Source organism: Belonocnema kinseyi, chromosome 4 (genome assembly GCF_010883055.1).
Source record: "Belonocnema kinseyi isolate 2016_QV_RU_SX_M_011 chromosome 4, B_treatae_v1, whole genome shotgun sequence".
In the NCBI taxonomy this organism is placed as follows: Eukaryota; Metazoa; Arthropoda; class Insecta; order Hymenoptera; family Cynipidae; genus Belonocnema; species Belonocnema kinseyi.
The window spans coordinates 61850142-61872221 of NC_046660.1; the positions used below are offsets into that span (position 1 = coordinate 61850142).

The 22080-nt window shown below is 23.6% G+C and overlaps 1 protein-coding gene across 3 annotated transcripts in view; it reads right to left on the reverse strand.

The window, feature by feature from the left end:
- LOC117171394 (E3 ubiquitin-protein ligase TRIM71-like) overlaps positions 1–22080 on the reverse strand; it is a 41647-nt gene that overhangs the window by 8622 nt on the left and 10945 nt on the right. Inside the window, exons 2-5 of one of the 3 annotated variants that reach the window (XM_033358667.1) lie at positions 18000–18065; positions 15894–16208; positions 12077–12400; positions 5204–5494 (exon numbers count right to left, since the gene is read on the reverse strand). In XM_033358667.1, the coding sequence (XP_033214558.1) occupies positions 5204–5494; positions 12077–12400; positions 15894–16208; positions 18000–18032 (963 nt within the window). In that variant the 5' untranslated portion in view covers positions 18033–18065. Of the gene's footprint in view, positions 1–5203; positions 5495–12076; positions 12401–15893; positions 16224–17999; positions 18066–22080 lie in introns of all 3 variants that reach the window. The other 2 variants (XM_033358666.1, XM_033358665.1) reach the window with 2 other exon arrangements.

Here is a 22080-nt window from a genome sequence, read left to right on the forward strand (position 1 = left end):
AATATCATAAAATTTATCAACAAATTATGCATTTTTCTGAAATTATCATGAGGTTCCTAATTTTTAAAAATTGACAAAGAAAAAAAAAATTCTGACGACAAATGGCTAAATAATGCATTTGTTTATTAAATTTGTTTAAAAATATCATAAAATTTATCAACAAATTATGCATTTTTCTGAAATTATCATGAGGTTCCTAATTTTAAAAAATTGACAGCGAAAAAAAATTAATTTTTCTGACGGCAAATGCCTGAATAATGCATTTGTTTATTCAATTTGTTTATAACATTAACAAGAAGTATAAAGATAATTTTTTTCATTAAAACATTGTTTTCATTCATATTTCTTGCAATATAATTTGAAAAAAGGTTAAATTATTTTAAATTATAGAAAATACATTTTCAACCAAAATTTGTTCATAAAAATTTTTTGTTTATTGTATCACGACGGATTATCTTTACATAATGTAAATCTATTAAACATCGGCGATTACCACCATTTTCCTATTATTGACGAGCACCGGGAACGTCAAATAGAAAAAATTGTAATTTGTTTCGTCATATTTATTTATTTGTAAAAAAAATTTAAAAACTAAATTAAAAATCAGACTCGACAACCTTCTATGAAATTTAATCGGCTTTAAAAAACCATCCAAATTGGCCCACAGGTAAGTTTGCAGATGGTAAATGTTTTTGGTAGAAAAATTAATCTTTTTGTTCAAAATTTTATCTGTTTAGTTGAAAATTCAACTTTTTGGATGAGAATTCTTGAATTTTTTTAATTAAAAATTCATCCTTTTTGGTAGTAAATTAATCTTTTTGTTTAAAAACATATTTTTTAGTTGAAAATTCAACTTTTTGGTTCAGGATTCTTGAATTTTGTTAAAAATTCGGTTTTTTTGGTAGTATATTAATCTTTTTGTTTGAAACATCTAATTCCTTTTTTTGTATTGGAAAATTACTTTGGGAATTGAAAATTATACCTATTCCATTTTTGGTTAAAATGGAACTATTTTTATCAAAATTTTTTTTTTTTTTAATTCTAGATTAGTTGAAAATTCAACTTTTGGATTGAGAGTTTATGTCTTTTCTGGCAGAAAATTAATCTTTTTGTTTAAAAATGAATCTTTTCTATTTTAAACTTCAACTTTTTTGTTGAAAATATTTAATTTGATTAAAATTTCGTCTTTTTTTAGTAAATTAATATTTTTGTTTAAAAATCCATTTTTTAGTTGAAAATAAATTTTTTGGTTCATGATTCAAAATATTAGTTAAAAAACTAATCTCTTTGGTTTAAAACTGAACTGTTTTGTTGAAAATTCTTTTTTTGTTATGAAAAATTATTTTGGTAATTGAAAATTTACATATTCCATTTTTGGTTGAAAACGTTGTTTTTTAAAAGAATTAAAATTTTTGTTAAAATTTAACTATTTTGATAAAAATTCGTTTTTTTTTTTTTTAATCTCTTTAGTTGAAAATTCAATTTGGTGGGTTGAGCGTTCTTTTCTTTTTTGTTAGTAAAATAATATTTTTGTTTAAACATACTTGAATTCTGTTAAAATGACATCTGTTTTGTTAGTAAATTAATATTTTTGTTTCAAAATTCATCTTTTTTAGTTGAAAATTCAACTTTTTGGTTGAAAATTCCTATTTTTTTTTAAGAAAATGATTCTTTTTTTAAATTCATCTTTTGGGTTAAAAAATTAACAACTGGGTTTGAAAATTGAACAATTTCTTTAAAAATAAAAAATAATTTTTTTCTTAAAAATTCAACTGTTTGGTTCATAATTCTTAAATTTCATTAAAAATTCGTTTATTTTAGTAGCAATTTAATCTTTATGTTTTAAAATTCATCTTTTTAGTTTAAAATTGAACTTTTTGGTTGAGAATCCCTGAAATGTGTTAACATTTTCTTTCGTTAAAAAATTAATCTTTTTGGTTAAAAATTTAACAACTAGATTTTTAAGTTGACGTACTTTCTTAAAAATGCAATTTTTGGTTAAAGATTCAAAATTTTGATTAAAAAAATCATCTTTTTGGTTGGAAATTGAACTTGTTTGTTGAAAATTCCTTTTTTTTGGGTTGGAAAATTACTTTGGTAATTGAAATGCCTATTTCATTTTTGTTCGAAAATAGTCCTTTTTTAAGTAAAAATTCAACTTTTTGTGAATATTAAATTATTTTGTTAAAAATTCGTTTTTTTTTTATTTAATCTTTTGGGTAGAGAGTTCTTGTCTTTTTTGGTAATAAATTAATATTTCAAGAGAACTCTGGAATTTTATTATATATAATATTAAATAAATAAGTAAATGAATTTTTTTATAAATTCGTATTTTTAGATAGTAAATGAATCTTTTTGTTAAAAAATTCTTCTTTTTCAGTTGAAAATTCAACTTTTTGGTTGATAGTTCTTGTCATTTTTGGCAGTTAATTATTGTTTAATAATTCATCTTTTTTAGTTAAAAATTCAACTTTTTAGTTGAGAATTCTTCAAATTTATTAAAACTTTGTTTTCTTCGTTATAAAATTCAACTTTTTGTTTAAAAATAATGCAATTTTTGTTTGACTATTCAAAATTTTAGTTAAAAAATCATCACTTTGGTTGGAAATTGAACTTTCTGTTGAAAATTACCTTTTTTGTTGAAAAATTATTTTGATAATTTATTGAAAATTTACATATTCCATTTTTGTTCAAAAATTGTGTTTTTTAAGTAAGAAATCAACTTTTTGTTAAAATTAAACTATTTTGTTAAAGACTCATTTTTTTCCATTAATCTAGTTCAATTGAAAATTCAACTTTTGGGTTGATAGTTCTTGTCATTTTTGGCGGTAAATTATTGTTTCAAAATTATTTTTTTTTAATTCAACTTTTTAATTAAGAACTCTTCAAATTTATTAAAACTTTGGTTTTCTTCGTTATAAAATTAAACTTTTTGTTTAGAAATAATGCTACTTTTGATTAAACGATTCAAAATTTTAGTTAGAAATTCATCACTTTAGTTGGAAATTGAACTGTTTTGTTGAAAACTTATTTTTTTAAATTAATCTTCAACTTTTTAGTTCAGAATTCTTGAGTTTTGTTAAAAAATCGTATTTTTTTGGCAGTAAATTAATATTTCAAGAGAACTCTTCAAATTTATTAAAACTGTGGTTTTCTTCGTTACAAAATTAAACTTTTTGTTTAAAAATAATGCAATTTTTGGTTGAACGATTAAAAATTTTAGGAAACATTCATAACTTTAGTTGAAAATTGAACTGTTTTGTTGAAAATACCTTTTTTTTGTCGAAAAATTATTCTAGTAATTTATTGAAAATTTCCATACTCCATTTTAATTCAAAAATTGTTCTTTTTTAAGTAAGAATTCAACTTTTTGTTAAAATTAAACTTTTTTGATAAAAATTATTTTTTTTTTTAAATTAATCTTCAACTTTTTAGTTGAGAATTCTTGAGTTTTGTTAAAAAATCGTTTTTTTTTTTGTAGTAAATTAATATTTTAAGAGAACTCTTGAATTCTATTATATATAATATCAAATAAATAAATTGATTAATTTTATTCAAAATTCTTATTTTTTTATGGTAAATGAACCTTTTTGTTTAAAAATTCATCTTTTTTAGTTGAAAATTCAACTTTTTAGTTGAGAATTTTTGAAATTTATTAAAAATTCGGTTTTCTTTTTTATAAAATTAATCTTCTTGTTTAAAAACAATGAAATTTTTAGTTGACTATTCAAAATTTGAAGTTTGGAAATTGAACAGGTTTGTTGAAAAACTATTCTAATAATTTATTGAAAATTTACATATTCCATTTTTGTTCGGAAATAGTTTTTTTTTTAAGTAAGAGTTCAAGTTTTTATTCAAATTGAATTATTTTGTTAAAATTAAGATATTTTGTTAAAAATTCCTTTTAAACAAAAATAATCTAGTTGAATTGAAAGTTCAACAGTTGGGTTGAGAATTCTTGTCTTTTTTGGTAGTAAATTAATATTTCAAGAGAACTCTTGAATTTTATTATATATAATATTAAATAAATGAATTTTATTACAAATTCGTATATTTCGATAGTAATAAATGAATCTTTTTGTTTAAAAAATCTTCTTTTTTAGTTGAAAATTCAACTTTTTATTTGAGAATTCTTGAAATTTGTAAAAAATTCGATTTTCTTTGTTATAAAAATTTAACAAGGTTTTAAAGTTAAACTCCTTTTTTACATACAATTTTTGGTTGAAGATTCAAAATTTAATTAAAAACTCATCACTTCGGTTGGAAATTGAACTGTTTTGTTGAAAATTCTTTTTTTTTTCGTTGAAAAATTATTGTGATAATTTATTGAATTTTTATTTCATTTTTGTTCGAAAATGTTTCTTTTTCAAATAAAAATTAGTTTGTTTTTTTAGTTGGAAATTCAACTTTTGAGAGTTCTTGTACTTTGTTGCAAATTCATCTTTATTGGTATAAAATAACTTTTTTTATATTTTTGGCTTGATAAATTTACTGTTTTGTATAGAAAAATTATTATTTTGTTTTGAAAGTTCAATAATTTAGTAAAGAAATCAACTACTTGATAGAATTTTTTTTTATAATTACATTTTTCGGTAATTAAAAGTTAAAGTATTCCATTTTATTTTAAAAATGTACCTTATTTGTTTAAAAATTTAATAAAACCCGGATTAACTGTTATATAAAATTCAATTAGCTCTGAAAATCACTTTTTTCTTTTAACGTTTGATTTATAACCGAATATTAGAATTAATTAAAATAAATAAAAAAAACTGCACAAAATTGCTAATATTGTTTATAGATAATTCCTTTTTGTTTCAGTTAAATTTTATTGATTTTACAGAATTAAATGGCAAATATCAGAGAAGGCATTTGAAAATTATACCTATAAAAAACGTAAAATACCTGAAAAAAAACTTGGAATTATCAGGTAATTTTTTTTTCCAGGATTTTAGTAGACACCCTATTTATAGAAAATGTTTCTAAAGCCAACATTTTTGAAGAAAAATGACCATTTTTAGGCCAATAACGCAGGTCAAGTTGAACTTCAATTCATATTTTAATAATCTTATTTATATATATATAAAACAATTTATAATTTATAGTCAACCAGCTCAAGTTTTTTTTTTAAATAAAAAATAAAATTTTAAAAATTTAATTTTCTAAATTTTAAATAAATTTGGAAGTGAAAAAATTTGTTTCTTACATCAGAGATGGCCATGTCTTTCATCAGTATCAAAGGGAAAGGATTTATTGAAGATTTCGCTGCTTCCATGGCGCTGTAAAGTCTGTTTGTAGTATTCCTCAAGAACATGATGGTATTTCTGAGTTCCTGGTCTCTCGTCTGGAGTTTCGTCATTTGGCAAATTTTCTTCTCTTCAATTTCATTCAGGAGCGTGTGTTGCCTTCCGTCGAAACCCATCCTCAACAGCTTTACGAGATTTAGCACATCTTCTGTCGCCTGTTTTGCTCGCAGTTCCAGTGTATTTGCTGCAACCTAAAAAATAAATACAGTAAATTTTTTAATTTTTAATTTTGCAATTAGTAATTTATTTAAAGTATTTGAACTCAGCGATTGCCGATAATTGTTCACAAATAAATGTTTTCGACATTAATGATAATAAATAATTTGAAAAATATTAATGATTATAAAAATAAGTGGTCAAAAATACATTCAAGGCGTTCAAAATTTAAGAGTTTTTTTCAAATCGAGAATCTGTAAATGAAATTATTTCAGAAAAAAAAATTCGAAAATAGAACATATTTAAAACTTTAAAAATCGATTACGTAAAATTCAAAAGAATTGAAATGTTTCAACGCTGCTTAAATTGTAGAATTAAAATTTCTTATTACATTTAAAAAAAATTAAAATTGATACCTTTAAAATTAAATTACTCGAAAAAAATTTGAAAATAAAAAGTAATTTTTAATAGAAAAGTTTTTAAAAACGCTAGTTCAACTGAAGGGGGAAAATTCTTTGCATTGCTATTAACAGATGGTAAAAATGGTAAATTTATTTTTTGTATCTGTTAGATATAATATCATCAATTATTTAAGTCCATTTAATAATTTTTTTAACTTTAAATATTGAAAAATTTGTTATAATGGATTTTACAATTATGTTTTTAATATTAGGCAATAGAAACTCAAGCAAACGTGAATTTTCTGCTACTTTTTTATTTAATTTGAAAATTAAATTTTGAATGATTTATAAGCAAAAGAATTTTTAGGGAATTTAAATTGTGAACATAAAAAATTACAATTGCATTGAATATTTTATTTAGCAACATTAAAGCAAAGAAAACTAAACATTCATTATTTTATTTCATAATTCTCAATTTTAGCGTGAAGTTTCGAATAGAAATGAGGGTCTCGAGTTAAATAATTAATTAATACTAAAACATAACAATTTATTTATTGAATTTGTCCCTAAATTACCAAATAGTTAGATTTTAACTAAATAAGATCAATTTTCAACAAAATGGTTAAATTTCGAACTAAAAAACATCAGTTTTTAACCATAAATAAAATTGTTAAATTTTCAGTTAAAAAAAATTAATTTTCAACTAAAAAGATATATTTCACATTAAAATTGTGAATAATTTATTCACTTGAATTTTTAACAAAAAAATATAAACCCTTAAATGGCCAAAACGCCACTACCGGTACACTGCTTTTGAACGGCCAATAACTAAGACTATTCGACACTAGAAAAAATTTAAACACATATATTTTTATTGCTTAAGATCTCTTCTTTCCGACAGTGCCAATGAAATTCCTCAAAAAAATTTCTTATTATCCCAAAATGCAGTTTAAACAAAAAAAAACGTGATTTTTCGTGCCTATATTTTTTTTGTGAACCATTTTCCAAAGCTTTTCGAGTCTGTAATTAACCTGGAATCTCACTACCGGGTGGAATAAATGTCTAGACTTTGAGAATCCATGGTTCAAAGATCGATTTTTCGTTTTAGTATTTTCAAAATGGCGTCTTAATGGCAAAATTTTTGTGAAAACATTCATGAATTTTTTTACAATAAACGATGCGCTTTTCGGAAAAATCAGCAAGAATAAAAAGTTCTTGTAATCAGCCAAGGAATACGCCTGAATTTTTTCGAAGCGTTTTGAGCAAAATTTTGGATTTTGCATATAAACAATTTTTTCAAAATTCAAAATTTTGCTCAAAACGCTCCGGAAAAATTCAGGCGTATTTCTCGGCTGATTACAAGAACTTTTTATTCTTGACAAATTTTCCGAAAAGCGCATAGTTGTTCAATAAAAAATTTTCATAGTTCTAAGCATCGTGTAAGAGTAAAATGATTCACGAATATCTATCGTCCGTCTGCCGCAGACAAAATTTACGTTGCCCAACTATCTCTTTTTTTTAAAGGGATTTTATATATTTTTTTTACATTTTTTAATTTTTTTTATGGAGAATTTTTTTCATTTCAGATTTCAATCCGTTGAAATCATTTTGATTGCGAAAAATATTTCCTGCTGATTTCTTTACAGAAATTTCCAGGGCAAACTTTTTCTTCGTTACTCCATGAAAAAACGTGATTTGGTTCCAATTGTTTTTGAGATGCTGTGTAGTTATGGAAAAGAGATCTATATGATGCATTCGGTCTGGGAAATTCCGATCCCGAATTTTCGTCATCTGATGAATCATCTCCATCAGAGCCAAAGTAATCTGGATTAGGTATGATGATACGTTCATCATTTTCATCGGAATCCCATTCCGATTCGGAGTTTGTTGCAATTTTTGAGGCTTTACGCTTTGGCATTTTTTTTTGCTGGGTGTACTCGAAAATTCCCAGGATGACAATGCGGTGAAGGTGTGGTTTGATGTCAGAGTGCAATAAAGGTTACGGAGTCGTTGGAAATTTTTTATTGAAAAACTATGCGCTTTTCGGAAAATTTGTCAAGAATAAAAAGTTCTTGTAATCAGCCGAGGAATACGCCTGAATTTTTCAACGAATTAATAAATTTTTTGTACAAAAAAAAGACCAATTTTCGACCAAATATTTGAATTGATTTTCAATTAGAATACTTGAATTTTAAACCAGAAAAATGACTTTTTAACCAAACAAATTTATTTCTGCCAAAAAATACAATTTTTCAATAAAAAAAAATATCATTTTTCAAACAAAAATTGAATTTAAATTTACATTAAAAAGGTAAGTATTAATATTCAACGAATTAATTTTTTTACTAAAAAAGACCAAATTTTCAACCAAATAGTTGAATTTTAAACTAAAAAATATCAATTTTCAGCAAAAAATGGAAAAGTTAAATTTTCATTAAGAAAAAAATTCATTTTCAACCATACTGATTAATTTTTAACTAAAATTATGAATCTTGTAGAAAGTTTAATTTTTAATAACATAAGATGATTTTTTAAAAAAGGGTTTAACTTCTAACCAAGTAGTTTTATTTTGAACGAAAAAAAAGATTAATTTTCAAATAAGAAGGTTATTTTTCTACCAAAAAAGACGACTTTTCAACAAAATACATGGATTTTTAACAAGATAGTTGAATTTTAAACTAAAAAATATCCGTTTTTAACCATAAATAAAATTGTCCAGTTTTCAGTTTAAAAAAAAATAATTTTCAACCAAAAAGATACATTTACCAATAAAATTATGAATATTTTATTGGCATACTTGAATTTTCAACAACAAAATATTAATTTTCTTTCCAAAAAAATACGATTTTTCAACAAAATATATGAATTTTAAAAGAATTAATTTTTTTTATTAAAAAAGACAAATTTTCAACCAAATAGTTGAATTTTGAACTAAAAAATATCAATTTTCAGCCAAAAATGGAAAAGTTAAGTTTTCATTTTAAAAAATAATAATTTTCAACCAAACAGATGAAGTTTTAACTAAAATTATGAATCTTGTAGAAAGTTGAATTTTTAAGAAGTTGGTTTAACTTCTGACTAAGTAGTTTTATTTTCAAAGAAAAAAATATGATTTTTAAACAAGAAGGCTTTTTAAAAAAGAAAATTTTTTGTTTTACTAAATGACAAATTTTAAACCAAATAATTGAATTTTAAACTAAAATGATGAAATAGACAATTGGAATAGTTAGTTAAATTTGCAGTTGAAAAACAATTTCAACCAAAAGATGAATTTTCAATTAAAATTATAAACCTTCAAAAACAAAAATTAGTTTTTAACAAAAGGGTTTAAATTTTAACCTCATAATAACATTTTCATTCCAAAAAAGATGAGTTCTAAAGGAAAATGCAGTAGTTGATATTTAAATCCAAAGAAAAAATACGTTTTTCATCAAATATTCATATTTTAACCAAAAAAATGAATTTTTAATTAAAATGGTGAATTTTCAACCCAAAAAATTAATTTGTAAAAAAATAGTTTCAAGTTTCAAAGAAGTCATTTTATTTCCAACTTATAAGATGAGTTTTTAACTAAAATGGTAAATATTTAACTGGTATATTTGAATTTTTAACTGAAAAGAAGATTTTTTAAACAAGAAGATTAACTTCCAAATAACAAGAGAATTTTCTACCAAGAAAAAGAAATTTAACAAAATATGTGAATTTTCAATTTAATAGTTGAGTTTTTAATTAAAAAATAAAAAGTTTCATCCAAATTGTTGAATTTTGAACAAAAAAAAAAAGATAAATTTTCAACCAATAATGGACAATCGAATTTTTTATTTAAAGATATTAATTTTGAAACAGACTGATGAATTTTTAAATAAATTAATGATAAATATTGAACTGAAATACTCAGGGTTGCTGTTTTAATTCGAATAAAAAAATTGTAACTCTAAAGCTAAAAAATTTTCCATTTGAAGTAATAAAAACTGATTAACAAATTATTTAAGGCAGTTTAAGCTAGAAATACTAAAAATTGAACAATTACATTTTTGTCGTTAAATTATTTTCATTTTAAATAGTTTAAGAATATTTAAAAATCTTCAAAAAATTATTTCACAACCTTAAAACATGTAAATGCTTTTGAAAATTTTGGAAATCTTTTTAAATATTCTCTTAAAATTAATTTTTCAAAATAAAAAGTACTTTTCAATTTTTCCTAGGAATCTTAAGAACATTTTCTTATACTTTTAAAGCCTTTTATAATTCATAAAAAGCTTTTAATTTTTTTGTTCGAAATCAGCAAAAAAATTTATAATATGTTTTTAATTGGGCCGTGGGCTATATACTTGAATTTTCAAATTAAAAAGACAATTTTTTAGTAAAACTGTCGAATTTTGAACTAGAAAAGATCAATTTACAACTAAAATAAAGAATCTTAAGCTAGAATATGTAAATTTTTATCTATCGAAAAGATTAAATTTTAATAATAAAGATTAATTTTCTACAAAAAAGAAGAATTTTCCACAAACTACATACATTTTCAAACAAATAGTTTAATTTTTTAATAAAAAATATCGAATTTCAACCAGATAGTAAAATTTTTAATAAAAAACAAATTGCAACAAGAAATAGAATAGTGTAATTTTTCGTAAAAAATCTAATCCTGAATATAAAAAAATGGAGTTTCAAAGAAATAGTTGAATTTTTTACTGGAATAGTTAATTTTTAGTAAAAAAAATTATTGTCAACAAAGTGGTTTACATTTCAAACAAGAAAAAAAATGAATTGCCAATTTAAATGATAAATCTTGAAACAAAAAATTAATTTTTAACAAGCTTTTAACATTTAACAGTATACTTGTGTACAATATATTTTGTATAGAAAAAAATTGGATAGGGATCTTATTTTATCAAAAAAGGAGCATTTTCAACTATAAGAGATCAACCTTTAAAAAATGAAAAAATGAAACTAAAAATAAGGCTAAAAATAAATAAAGGCTAAATAAACTGTTAAATTCTTAACAGAATGGTTTAACTTTCAGCAAAAAAGATGAATTTTTACTAAAAATATAAATCTTAAAAAAATGATATTTTAGCAAAGGGATTCAACCAAATCATTCAAACAAAATAGTTGAATAGAAAGAATTTTTAACCAAAAAGTTGGATTTTTTTTTTAAATTAAATATCTGCTAAAACAGATAAGTTTTTAAATAAAAAAGATCAATTTTCAAACAAAAGTAGCTGAATTTTCTGTTAGAAAGGATTTCAGTTAACTTTTCACGATCAAAAGTTGAATTAAAAAAAAGTGTTTACGAAAAAAAATGAAGTTTCAATCCAAAAAGACGAATTTTTAACCAAAAAGGTTGACGTTTTAGCAACATTTTAGGATTCTCTACCAAATAGTTGCATTTTTATCTATGAAAGATGAAATTTCTCTTAAAACAGATGAATTTTTATTAAATTTGTTTTTAAGTAATTGAATTTTCATCCAAAAAAGATGCTGGTTAACTTTTCAAGATCAAAAAATGATGTTTCACGCAAAAGAAAAGTTTCTACGAAAAAAAAATGTGCAGTGCAAAAAGACGATTTTTTTCAACCAAAAACGATACATTAAAAAAAAATAGATGAATTCTCTCTGCCAAATAGTGGCATTTTTATTCAAGAAAAATGAAATTTGTAATGGAACAGATGAATTTTCAATGAAAGAAACAAACAATTTTGTTTAAAAGTTCGACTTTCATCCAGAAAAGATATCAGTTCTCTTTCCAACACTAAAATATTAAATTTAAACAAAAAAGTAAATTTTTTGCGAAATAGTTAAATTTCCAACAAAATAGCAGAACTTTCCACCACAAAGTATGACTTTTTAACAAAATTGTTGAATTTATAACCAAACTGTTGCATTTTGATACAAGAAAGATGAAAATTCTACTAAAACAGGTAAATTTTTAAATAAAAAAACAAACAAAAAAAATTTGAATTTGCATTCAAAAAGAGTTGAATTGACGTTTCAACACAAAAATAAGTGTAAATAAAGTAGAAATCACTTTTATAAATTAAAAAAACTAATTATAATACACAATAGATATCATATAACAGTTTCCAATTGAAATACACAATATTGCGCAATATACGCGAATGAGTACTCGCGCACTGCGCCACTTACGAGGCGACAGTCGCAACCCGGTTTATAGGGAAAATTCAAAAATCCAATGATTCTGATATCACTCACCGATAAATCATCCATTTCTTTGTTAAGGGCTTTGATGTTGTTCAAGGCTTCAGAGTAGACCAGATTCGCCTGCATCTCCACCTTTTCAATAGCTTCGTCAAGATTTTCTAATTCGTGAGCACCATGGTTCCTCATATCGCAACCGCCACAAATAGTTTTACAGCAAGTTTGACAATAATAATACTGAGCACAAGGATGACAATCACAAACGACCCTTGTCAATCTTGGAGAGCGACTTTGCAAAGGGGGACTTTGCGTTCCAGTTGATGTAGATAGAGACCTCATGCGTTCTGGTGTCAGTAGGTTGTTGAATACTTGCAACTGCTGTTTAAATTTTTTTTAGCATCTTTTATTTTCATTTAAATACTCAATTTTAAAGACCATCAGGTATTCTGGGTACTTTCAATTACAGGACGGCTATTCGGATCTTCAAATTCTAACTTCAGGGTTGCTACAAAGTCTACTTTTGAAAAAAAATCCGGGTAAATTTTTTATGCAATTATCAATCATTGTAAAACCTGGTCTAACGATTTTTTAAGGCAAATATTTATCAATATATAAATTAATAAATATTAAATTAATTTTATTTATCTAAAATATTTTTATTATTTTTCTTTCAAATGCATTTCAACTAATTTAATTTAAATGAAAAAATAATATTCTTAATTTATATAATTTTAAATTATTATTTGCAGTTAATTTTAATAAAAAAATATTTTTGAAATATTTATTAATTTATTAAAAATTAATTTGTAATTTAGATTAATAATTTTTATAGAACTTTCTCTAAACAAGTTTTTACAGATTGTGGAAAATAATAAATTTTGTAATAGTTCGGCATCTTTACGTGAAAATTCATTCATTTAATTGATAATTCGTTTTGTTTTAGAAAAGCAATCTTCTTGGTCAAAAAATGAGCTTTTTAATTGAAAGTTCAACTATTTGGCTAAATGTTGAATTTTTTTGTTTAAAGATCTTTTTAAAATTAATAATTTTAGTTGTAAATTCATCTCTTTCGTTGAAAATGTAACTATTTTGTTGAAAATCCATTTTTTTGTCGGAAATTAATTTTTGAATTTTGAATTTTTTAATTTTTTTGTTGAAAATTTGTTTTTTATTGACAATTAATTTTTTAACTCAAAATCTATTTCATTTTTGGTTGAAAATTTACCTTCATTACTTAAAAACTAATTAATTTCGTTGAAAATTCGTTTTGTTTAAAAAAATTAATCTCCTTGGTCAATAGCTTATTTTTTAGGTTGAAAATTCAACTATTTAGATGAATATTGAACTTTTTTAAATTAAAAATCTTTTTTTTAAGATTAATAATTTTAGTTGAAACTTCATATCTTTGGTTGAAAATTTAACTATTTTGTTAGAAATTCTTTTTTTTTTTTTTAATTTGTTTTCTTATTGAAAAGTAATAGTTTAACTCAAAACCTATTTATATGTATCTATTTATCTATTTCATTTTTGGTTAGAAATTTACCGTCTTTAACTATTTTGTTGAAAATTCGTTTTTTTTATTGAAAATTAATTTTTTAACTGAAAATCTATTTCTATTTATATATTTAACTATTGTTAAAAAATCACCTTTTTTAGTTAAAAAATTATTTATATTGTTGAAAATTCATCTCTTTCGTTGAAAATGTATGTATTTTGTTGAAATTTTTTTCGTAAGGTGGAACTGCTTTGCAAAAAATTCATTTCTTGGGGGTTGAATATTCATAATTTTAATTTAAAATTCAACTATTTATTTGTAAATGAACTTTTTTGTTGAAAATTAATATCGTTTCGAAAATTCAACTATACTGCAGATAAATTTTTTCGAAAGTTAAAAAATGTTATTGAAAATTAATTTTTTGTTGAAAATCTAAATATTTGGTTAAAAATTTAGCTACATTTGTAGAAAGTTCTTCTATTTGGTTATAAAATTAACTTTTTCGTTAAAAAACCATATTTTGGATAGTAAATTCAACTATTTTGTACAACAATCGTATTTTTCGATTGAAAATTTAACAATTTGGTAGAAAATTTAACAGTTTAAAAAAAGTCATATTTTAATGATAGAAAAATATTCTTTTTGGTAGATATTCATTTTTTTTCTTTTTTGAAAATTTACGCATTTGGTTAAAAATTCTTTTTTTAGGTTTGAAGTTTTAGTTTGAAAATTCAACTATTTGGCTTAATTTTCAATTTCTTTTTTTTATTTAAAATTAATTTTTTAACTTGAAATACTATTTACTAACTATTTATCTATTAAATATTTGGCTGAAAATTTACGTTTCTTTTGGTGATTGAAAATTCATAATTTTGATTGAAAATTCAACTATTTGTTCATAAAATACTTTTTTGTTGAAAATTCATGTTATCTGGTTGAAAATTCAACTGTTTTGTAGAAAATTTTTCTTCAAAATTAAAAAATTTGATAGAAAATTAATTTTTTGTTGAAAATTCATATATTCGCTTAAAAATCTAACTACATTCGTTTTTTAAAGTCGTATTTTATGGAAGAAAAATATTCTTCTTGGTGGATATTTAATTTTTTTTCTTTTTTTTTTAATATACACATTTGGTTAAAAATCAATCTTTTTCCTGGGATGAAAATACGTCTTTCGGGCAGAAAACTAATCTCCTTTGTTGAGAACTCATCCGTTTTGGATCAAAATGTTGAAAGTTCATCTTTTTTTGTTAAGTACAACTGTTTTTTATTAAAAATTAAAATATTTTTTGGTCTAAATTTTATTTTTTCGATACACTTTTTTATTTGATTTTTTCGGTTCAAAATTCATTTCATTTGTTAGAAATTTAACTATTTCGTTGAAAATTGTAATAAAAAAATTCAACCATTTTTTTAGAAAATTCCACTTTTTGGTTGAAAATTCAATAAATTTTTAGAAAATTCAACTATTTGGTTAAAAACTAAGTTTTCTGTAGAAATTTCCTATTTTTGAGAGAAAAATCCAATTGCCTTAAAAAAATGATCTTTTTGAGTTGATAATTCAACAATTATGTTAAAGTCATATTTTTTTATTAAAAATTCAACTGTTTTATTAAAGCGCCGTCTTCTTGAATTAAAATTTTAACTTTTATAGTATAAAAATCATTGATTTTAGTTGTAAATTCAACTTTCTTGGTTATAAATAAACTTTTTTGTCTTAAATGCAACTGTCTTCGATAAAAATTAGTTTTTTTTGCTGGAAAATGTAATTGTTTGATAAAACCTTCAACAATTGTCTTAATATTCGTCTCTTTTGTTAGTAGGCTCAACAACTAATTTTTTTAGTTGTAACGCCGTCTTTTGGAGTTTAAAAATTTATCCCTTTTGGTAGAATTTTTTTTAATGCAATGTATTTCGATTAAAAATGTTAAGAATTTAACTAATTTCAAATTAAGTTCAATATGATATCTGCATTAATGTGATCTAAAAAAAATTATTTCTCTATTATTCTCTTATTTCGCTAAAAATTAACCTGTTACTCCTGTTTTCAGAACACTTGGTTTTTGAAAATTTGCTATTTTTCTATTTTACATAGATATATTGGCAAATAACCCTAAAATTGGTAATTCCCAACTTTGAAATTAAAAATTTTTGTTGCTTTTATGCTATTTTGTCATTTAAAATAAAAAAGAAACCTGGTTATCTCAAGTTTGGGTCAATGTCCAAAGACAGACGATTCTACGGTTGGTGCGAATAAGAAGAACCTAGTCATTTTTTCCAATTTCCAAACCTTTTCCAGGTCTATCAGATCTTCCAAGTTTTGTAACAACCCTGAATTTTCAAAACTATAGAACTAGTGAATTTTAATTTACTTACCAAGAATCTGGAAGCACAATATTCGCATTCAGCGGAGATTGTGCAGGTACATTCATTAAATGGACTGTAAAGACGAGACCGGCAACGTTGAAATTGGTCTCCATTGATAACTTCTAATACTCTGGGATAAATTGAAGAGAAAGAATCTGGTGAGTGAGGAGATTCGAGGGGCGAGGTTTGGATGTAGGATTGTGGTGATAGGATGCATGGGGATGGAGTACTTCTTGCTGTATCCATAATGTCACTCATCGAGCTTTTACTGCTCCTTGACTTTGGCTTTGTGCGATTGTAATTAGCCGATTTTGTCCTGAGTCCCTGAGAAAGAAAATCCTAAAGTTATTTAGGATTATATTATTATTAGCATTTAATTATTTAGGATTTTCACGCGATAAACACGGCAGGGCTTAGACTCACTTTAGAGGCCAAATAAAGCGTAGTGTCACAAACTTTTAAAAATAGTGTCAAAATAGTCTCATAAATTTTTTTAAGTATTAAAAGATAACTTCAATGCTTATTTAAATTTTTTATTTTTTTAAATCCTTTTTTCATTTTTTTACATAACTGAGAACAGAATTAACAGAACCCAATAAGAAAATCCAACTATTTTTTGTTGAAAGTCAATTATTATTTTGGTTGCAAAATCTACTGTTAAATTTTTGTGTAAGAATTCTTTTCCATTTTAACATTTTATTATTTAGTTAAATATTGAATTGAAAATTGGACAAATGAACATTGAACTCTTTTGTTGAACGTTGATCCTTTTGGTTTAAAAATTAATCTCTTTCTGTAGAAATTCAATCTGATTCGGCTTAAAATTGACTCTTTTAAATTGAAAATTCAACTTTTTTGTAGACATTTTTTTGCTCAAAAATGCAACTGTTTTTTAGAGAATTTACCATGTTGGATTGAAAATGTAACAATTTGGCAACATTTTTTCTTCTTAATTACCGAAAAATCTTTTCTGATTAAAATTCTGCTCTTGAGTTAAAAAGTGTTTTTTTGTTTGAAAAATCGTTTAATTTTCCTTAGAATAAAATTAATTTATATTGAACTATTCCATTTCTTATACAAGTTTCTTTTTAATTGTAAATTCAACTGGTTTTATTCAAAATTAAAATTTTTTGTGGTTCATACATCAACTATAAAATTTTTCTTTGAGAATTCATATTTTTTATTGAAAATTCAGCTACTTGGTTGAAAGATCAACTTAGTTAAAAACTCATTCCTTTTTTTTAATTTTTGGCTTAGAAATTCCATATTTTTTTTCTATACTGAAAAATCTTTGTTAGTTAAAATTCAACTAATTAGACTTTTAAAAAAACTTTTCAAAAATGCATATTTTTTTTCTAGAAAATTTAACTGCTTTGTTAAAAATTCGTCTTTTTGGTTTGAAAATTCATCCCTTTTAGTAAAAAAATGTGATCTTCTTTTTATTGAACATGCAACTGTTTAGATAAAAATGACCTTTTTTCGATAATTCGTTCACTGATAAATCTGTCTTGGTTAAAAATTCCACTCTTTTATTATTTTAAAGTGTTTTTTATTTTTAATTAAAATATTTTTAATTTTTTATATTTAAATATATATATTTAATATATATATATTTTTTTTATTTAAAAGCGAAATCTTTTTTGTTCGTACATCAACTATCACATTTTCTGTGAAGAAGTTATATTTTCTAATAAAAAATTCAGCTATCTAGTTGAAATTTTTACAGTTTTGTAGATAATTTAATTTTTTTGTTAAAAAATTATATTTTTTTTCTTTTACTAGAAATCTTTCTAGGTTGAAAATTCAACCATTTGTTTAACATTTTTTCATTTATGACTGGAAAATATTTTTTGGTTGAAAATTCTACTATTTTGTTGAAGTCTTTTTTTTATAGAAAATTAATCGTCTTGGTTGGAATGTATTATGTTCGAAAATTATTATTGGCCTGTGAAGCCTGTTACTGACACAGTAGAAATTGAAAAAAAAATTTAATGGGTGGGGCCTAAAATAAAAATGGGTTCAATCCGAAATTTGAAATATTTTAGGCCTTTTTTAGATAAAAGTTTATAGAAAAATTGTATTGCAATTTTACCTAAGAATAAATAAGAAACTTACCTTATTGAAAGAATTGTTGCCTCTTTGGCCCATGGCCAGGCTTTTCTACTGAGTGGAGTTCTGCGACTGAAACAAACAAGAAATACAAGCTTATAAATATAAATGAGAAATTGGAATTAAACTTTTTTTAAATAACCTGCTTCGCCAAATATGTATTTTTAAACTAAATTACTTAGATTTATTATATATTAATTAAGTAGAGGGAAAGTTTGGGGTTCTTATAATTGAATGAAGATTTAAAATAATTTAAAATATGGTACTTTCATCTCAATTTACTTTTTCAATTAAAAAGATATTAAGATCATAATTCAGTATCTAATATTAATTTACCGATTACTGTTAACTCTTTCTCTGAAGATTGTTTAAAACATATTATTTATTTGCTAAATATGAACAATGGGCTTTTTTAGACCAATTAAAATTAATAAGATAAATCCTTATTCAGGAATCAATAGTCCAATATAATTTATTTTCTCACACTAATTCCTTGAATAATATAATTGTACATTTCATCTAATAGTAAAAATAGATAAAAGCTTCAAATACTCATATTGGAAACAAAAAAATTAATAAAAAGGTTATTTCAGGTTATTGGTGACATTTATAAACAATTGAAAAGTTTCGGTTAGTGGATGACCATTGGTGCCGCCTAAATTAAAATATGGGAGTAATTTTGTTTTTAAAAATTGTTTAGAGACGACTGTAATTTAATAAGTTTTCGATGTTTTTTAAATAACATTCAGCATTTTGATTTTAGCGAATTAAACTGTTCAAAAGCAGCTGAAATTTTTAAAACAAATGTTTAAAATAGAAGAAAAGTAGTGTATGGGTGAGAGGAACTGTGGGGGATTTTATTTGTTCACTCCAGCGTGACAAATAAATAGAAACAGGAGAGACAGAGAAACAACACCGGAAAAAGATTGTATTACGTCAGTCCCTAAACCGACATATAATCCAGGTTTCACGCAAATTGAAATAATTATTGTTGAAAACCAAAACTTAATTAAAAAGATAAATTTTCTACAAAAAATGGAAGATTGACATTTTCAATTAAAGTAATTAATTTTCTAACAAACAAAAATACAAATTTGCAAACAACTATTTGAATCCTTTAAAAAATTTTAATTTTGTAATAAAAATAGAGAAACTATACATTTTCAATCAAAAAAGTTCATTTTAAACAAAACCAAAAATTAATTTTCAACCAAATAGATTTCTAAACGAAAATTAATTAATTTTTAATCAAACAGTTCAATTTTCAACCCAAGAGATAAGTTTTTAATAAAATAGTAAAATTTTCGAATAAACAGGTGAATTTACAATAAAGAAAATCAAATTTCTATAAAAAGAAAGATAAATTTTCGACAGAAAATAGAATATTCGAATTTTTAGTTAAAAAAATTAATTTCTAATAAAAAATAGACGAATTTTTAGTCAAAGAAGAATAATTTTTGACAAATACATGAATTTGCAAACAAATATTTAACTTTTTAAAGGAATTTTCAATCTAATAGTTAAATTTTAAAACAAAGAAATGAATTTTTAACATAAAAAGTTGAATTTTTAAGCAAAGAAATTAATTTTTAACTGAAATAATGAATCTTCGACTAAGATGAATGTTTAACTTTTAAGTAATTGAATTTTCAACCCAAAAATATGCATTTTCTACAAAGAAACAAATAGCGGAATTTTTAACCTAAAAAAGCCGATAAGTGAATTTTCAACTCTAAACGAATAATTTTGCAATAAAAATAGAATAATTACATTTTCAGTAAAAAAAGTAATTCTTTTTAACGAAATACATAAAAAATTAATCTTAAAAAAAAAGATTAACTCAATAGTTGAATTTTCAACCCAAAAGATGAATTTTCGACCAAAAATAAAAAAATTCAACAAACAGCTGAATTATAAACCAAGAATATTACATTGTTATCAAAAAAGATCATTTTTTGATAAGATTTTTTACATGTTTAAAATTCTTATCTGTTTTGTTGAAAATGAACTATTTTGTTCAAAAATTCGTCTTTTTGGTCAAAAATTAATCTTCTTGTTGGAAAATTATTATTGTTCTGCGAATTTCACTATAATTTTAATGATAATTAAATAATAATTATAATGTATGAATATAATGTATGAATAATTATAATGTAATTTTCTCGAAAATTCTTTTTTCTTATTAGAAAATTATTCTTTTTTTCATTAAAAGTTAAACTACTTGGTTTAAAGTTTAACTACTTTTTCAACCATTATTTTTTTATTTTAAAATTCATTATTTTACATTTCCAGATTAAAAAATGAATAAAACCAAAACACTTTACAACAAAATAGCTAAATTTTCAAATGGTTTAATTTTTAACAAAAAAAATTAATTTTCAAGTCATATATATGAATTTCCTACAAAGACGATTCACTTTCTACAAAAAATACGAATGTTAAAAAAAATATACGAATTTTTATCAGAAAATATCCATTCTTATTTAAAAATGGAATTCTTACATTTTCAGTGAATAAAATTAATTTTTAAAAAACAAAAAACAATTTCTTAGGAAAATAATTACATTTTAATTTATAATTCTGAAAATAAAGAATAAAGAAAAATATAAAGAAATAAAGAAAAATAAAGAATAAAAAAAATTAATTTTTAAGAAAACATTAATTTAAAACTAAATACGATATATTTTAAACTAAAAACGATAAATTTTCAACCAAAAACGATAAATTTTCAACCAAAAAGGAATAGTTAAATTTTCAAGTAGAAAATTAACTTCCAATGAAAAATGGAATGGATTGTCAACATAACAGTTACATTTTCAACGAAATAGTTTAATTTGCAACTATTTAACTAAAGGAGATTAATTCCGAACCAAAAATATAATGGTAGACATTTCAATTTAAAGCAATGAACTTATAACAAAGATAAGACTTTATAGGCGGCCCCTAATTTGTTAAGTTAATCAAATAGATCAACAGATCAATTCACGCGTCTCCAAGACGCCAACAATTACATTAAACGGAGTACTGTTATATTTCCAACATCAAAAAATCTTCTTATAAATAAAGAAAATATTCTTTTTTTGTTCAATTTAAAAACGAAATTGGTAGTTTTTGGTAGGCATGAAAAGTTCTTAATTTGGACCATTGATACGTCTGGAAGACGCGAACAAATATATAATATACATTACTGTTGTATTCCCAATATTACAACACTTTTCCACATATCAATAAGATAAACAATAGATTTTTTAAATTTAATTTATAAATCGGTATTGCTAGATCATTAAAGCCAAAATAGGTTCTTTAATACGTCATTCGATGTGTCTCGAAGACGCGAACAAACATTTCAGATACTGTAGTATTCATAAAGTGAACAAAATTTCTCATGTAAATAGAATAAAAATTTTTTGGAAACTTTATAAATTGGTGCTGATCGATTATAAAAGGTTCAAAAATAGGTCAATCGATATGTATCAGCGACGCGAACAAATACACTAAACATAGTAATGACGTATTTTGATTATCAAAAAAGCTCTTCTCACAAAAACAGAAAACAAATTTTTTTAACTTCATAAATCGGTACTAGCAGGACGTAGGTCATACAAGCTTCTACAATAGGTCGATCGATGCGTCTCAAAGACGCGAGCAAATACGCTAGATAGCGTATTATTCTATTTTGAATATCGAAAAAGTTTTTCTCAAATAAGGTAATACTTTGGACGCTCCCCAAGTATCCGGCATTGGAGAGAAAATTAAAATTCTTGCAGAACTTTCAAGAACTTTCGACAGCTCGAAAACATGAACCTGCGTTATTTTGGACAGCGACTGGTGGTCGGGGTCGGGCCCAAATGCCTGAAAATGAAGGGCCAGATCACGTGGGCTTCCCTGCACGGGTGGTTTCCTGGAAATACGGTCTTCCTCTAAGCTAGTTTCTATATAAGTACAAGGAGAGACCGACCAGCCGATCTCGGGTTCGGTTCCGTATTTATCTGCTCGACAAATGTTCCAAAAGAGCAGGTTTTGCCCCCGGAAAATGCATCTTGCAACAATCGCGAGGGGCCTTTCTGCAGACCCAATGAAGCCTCAA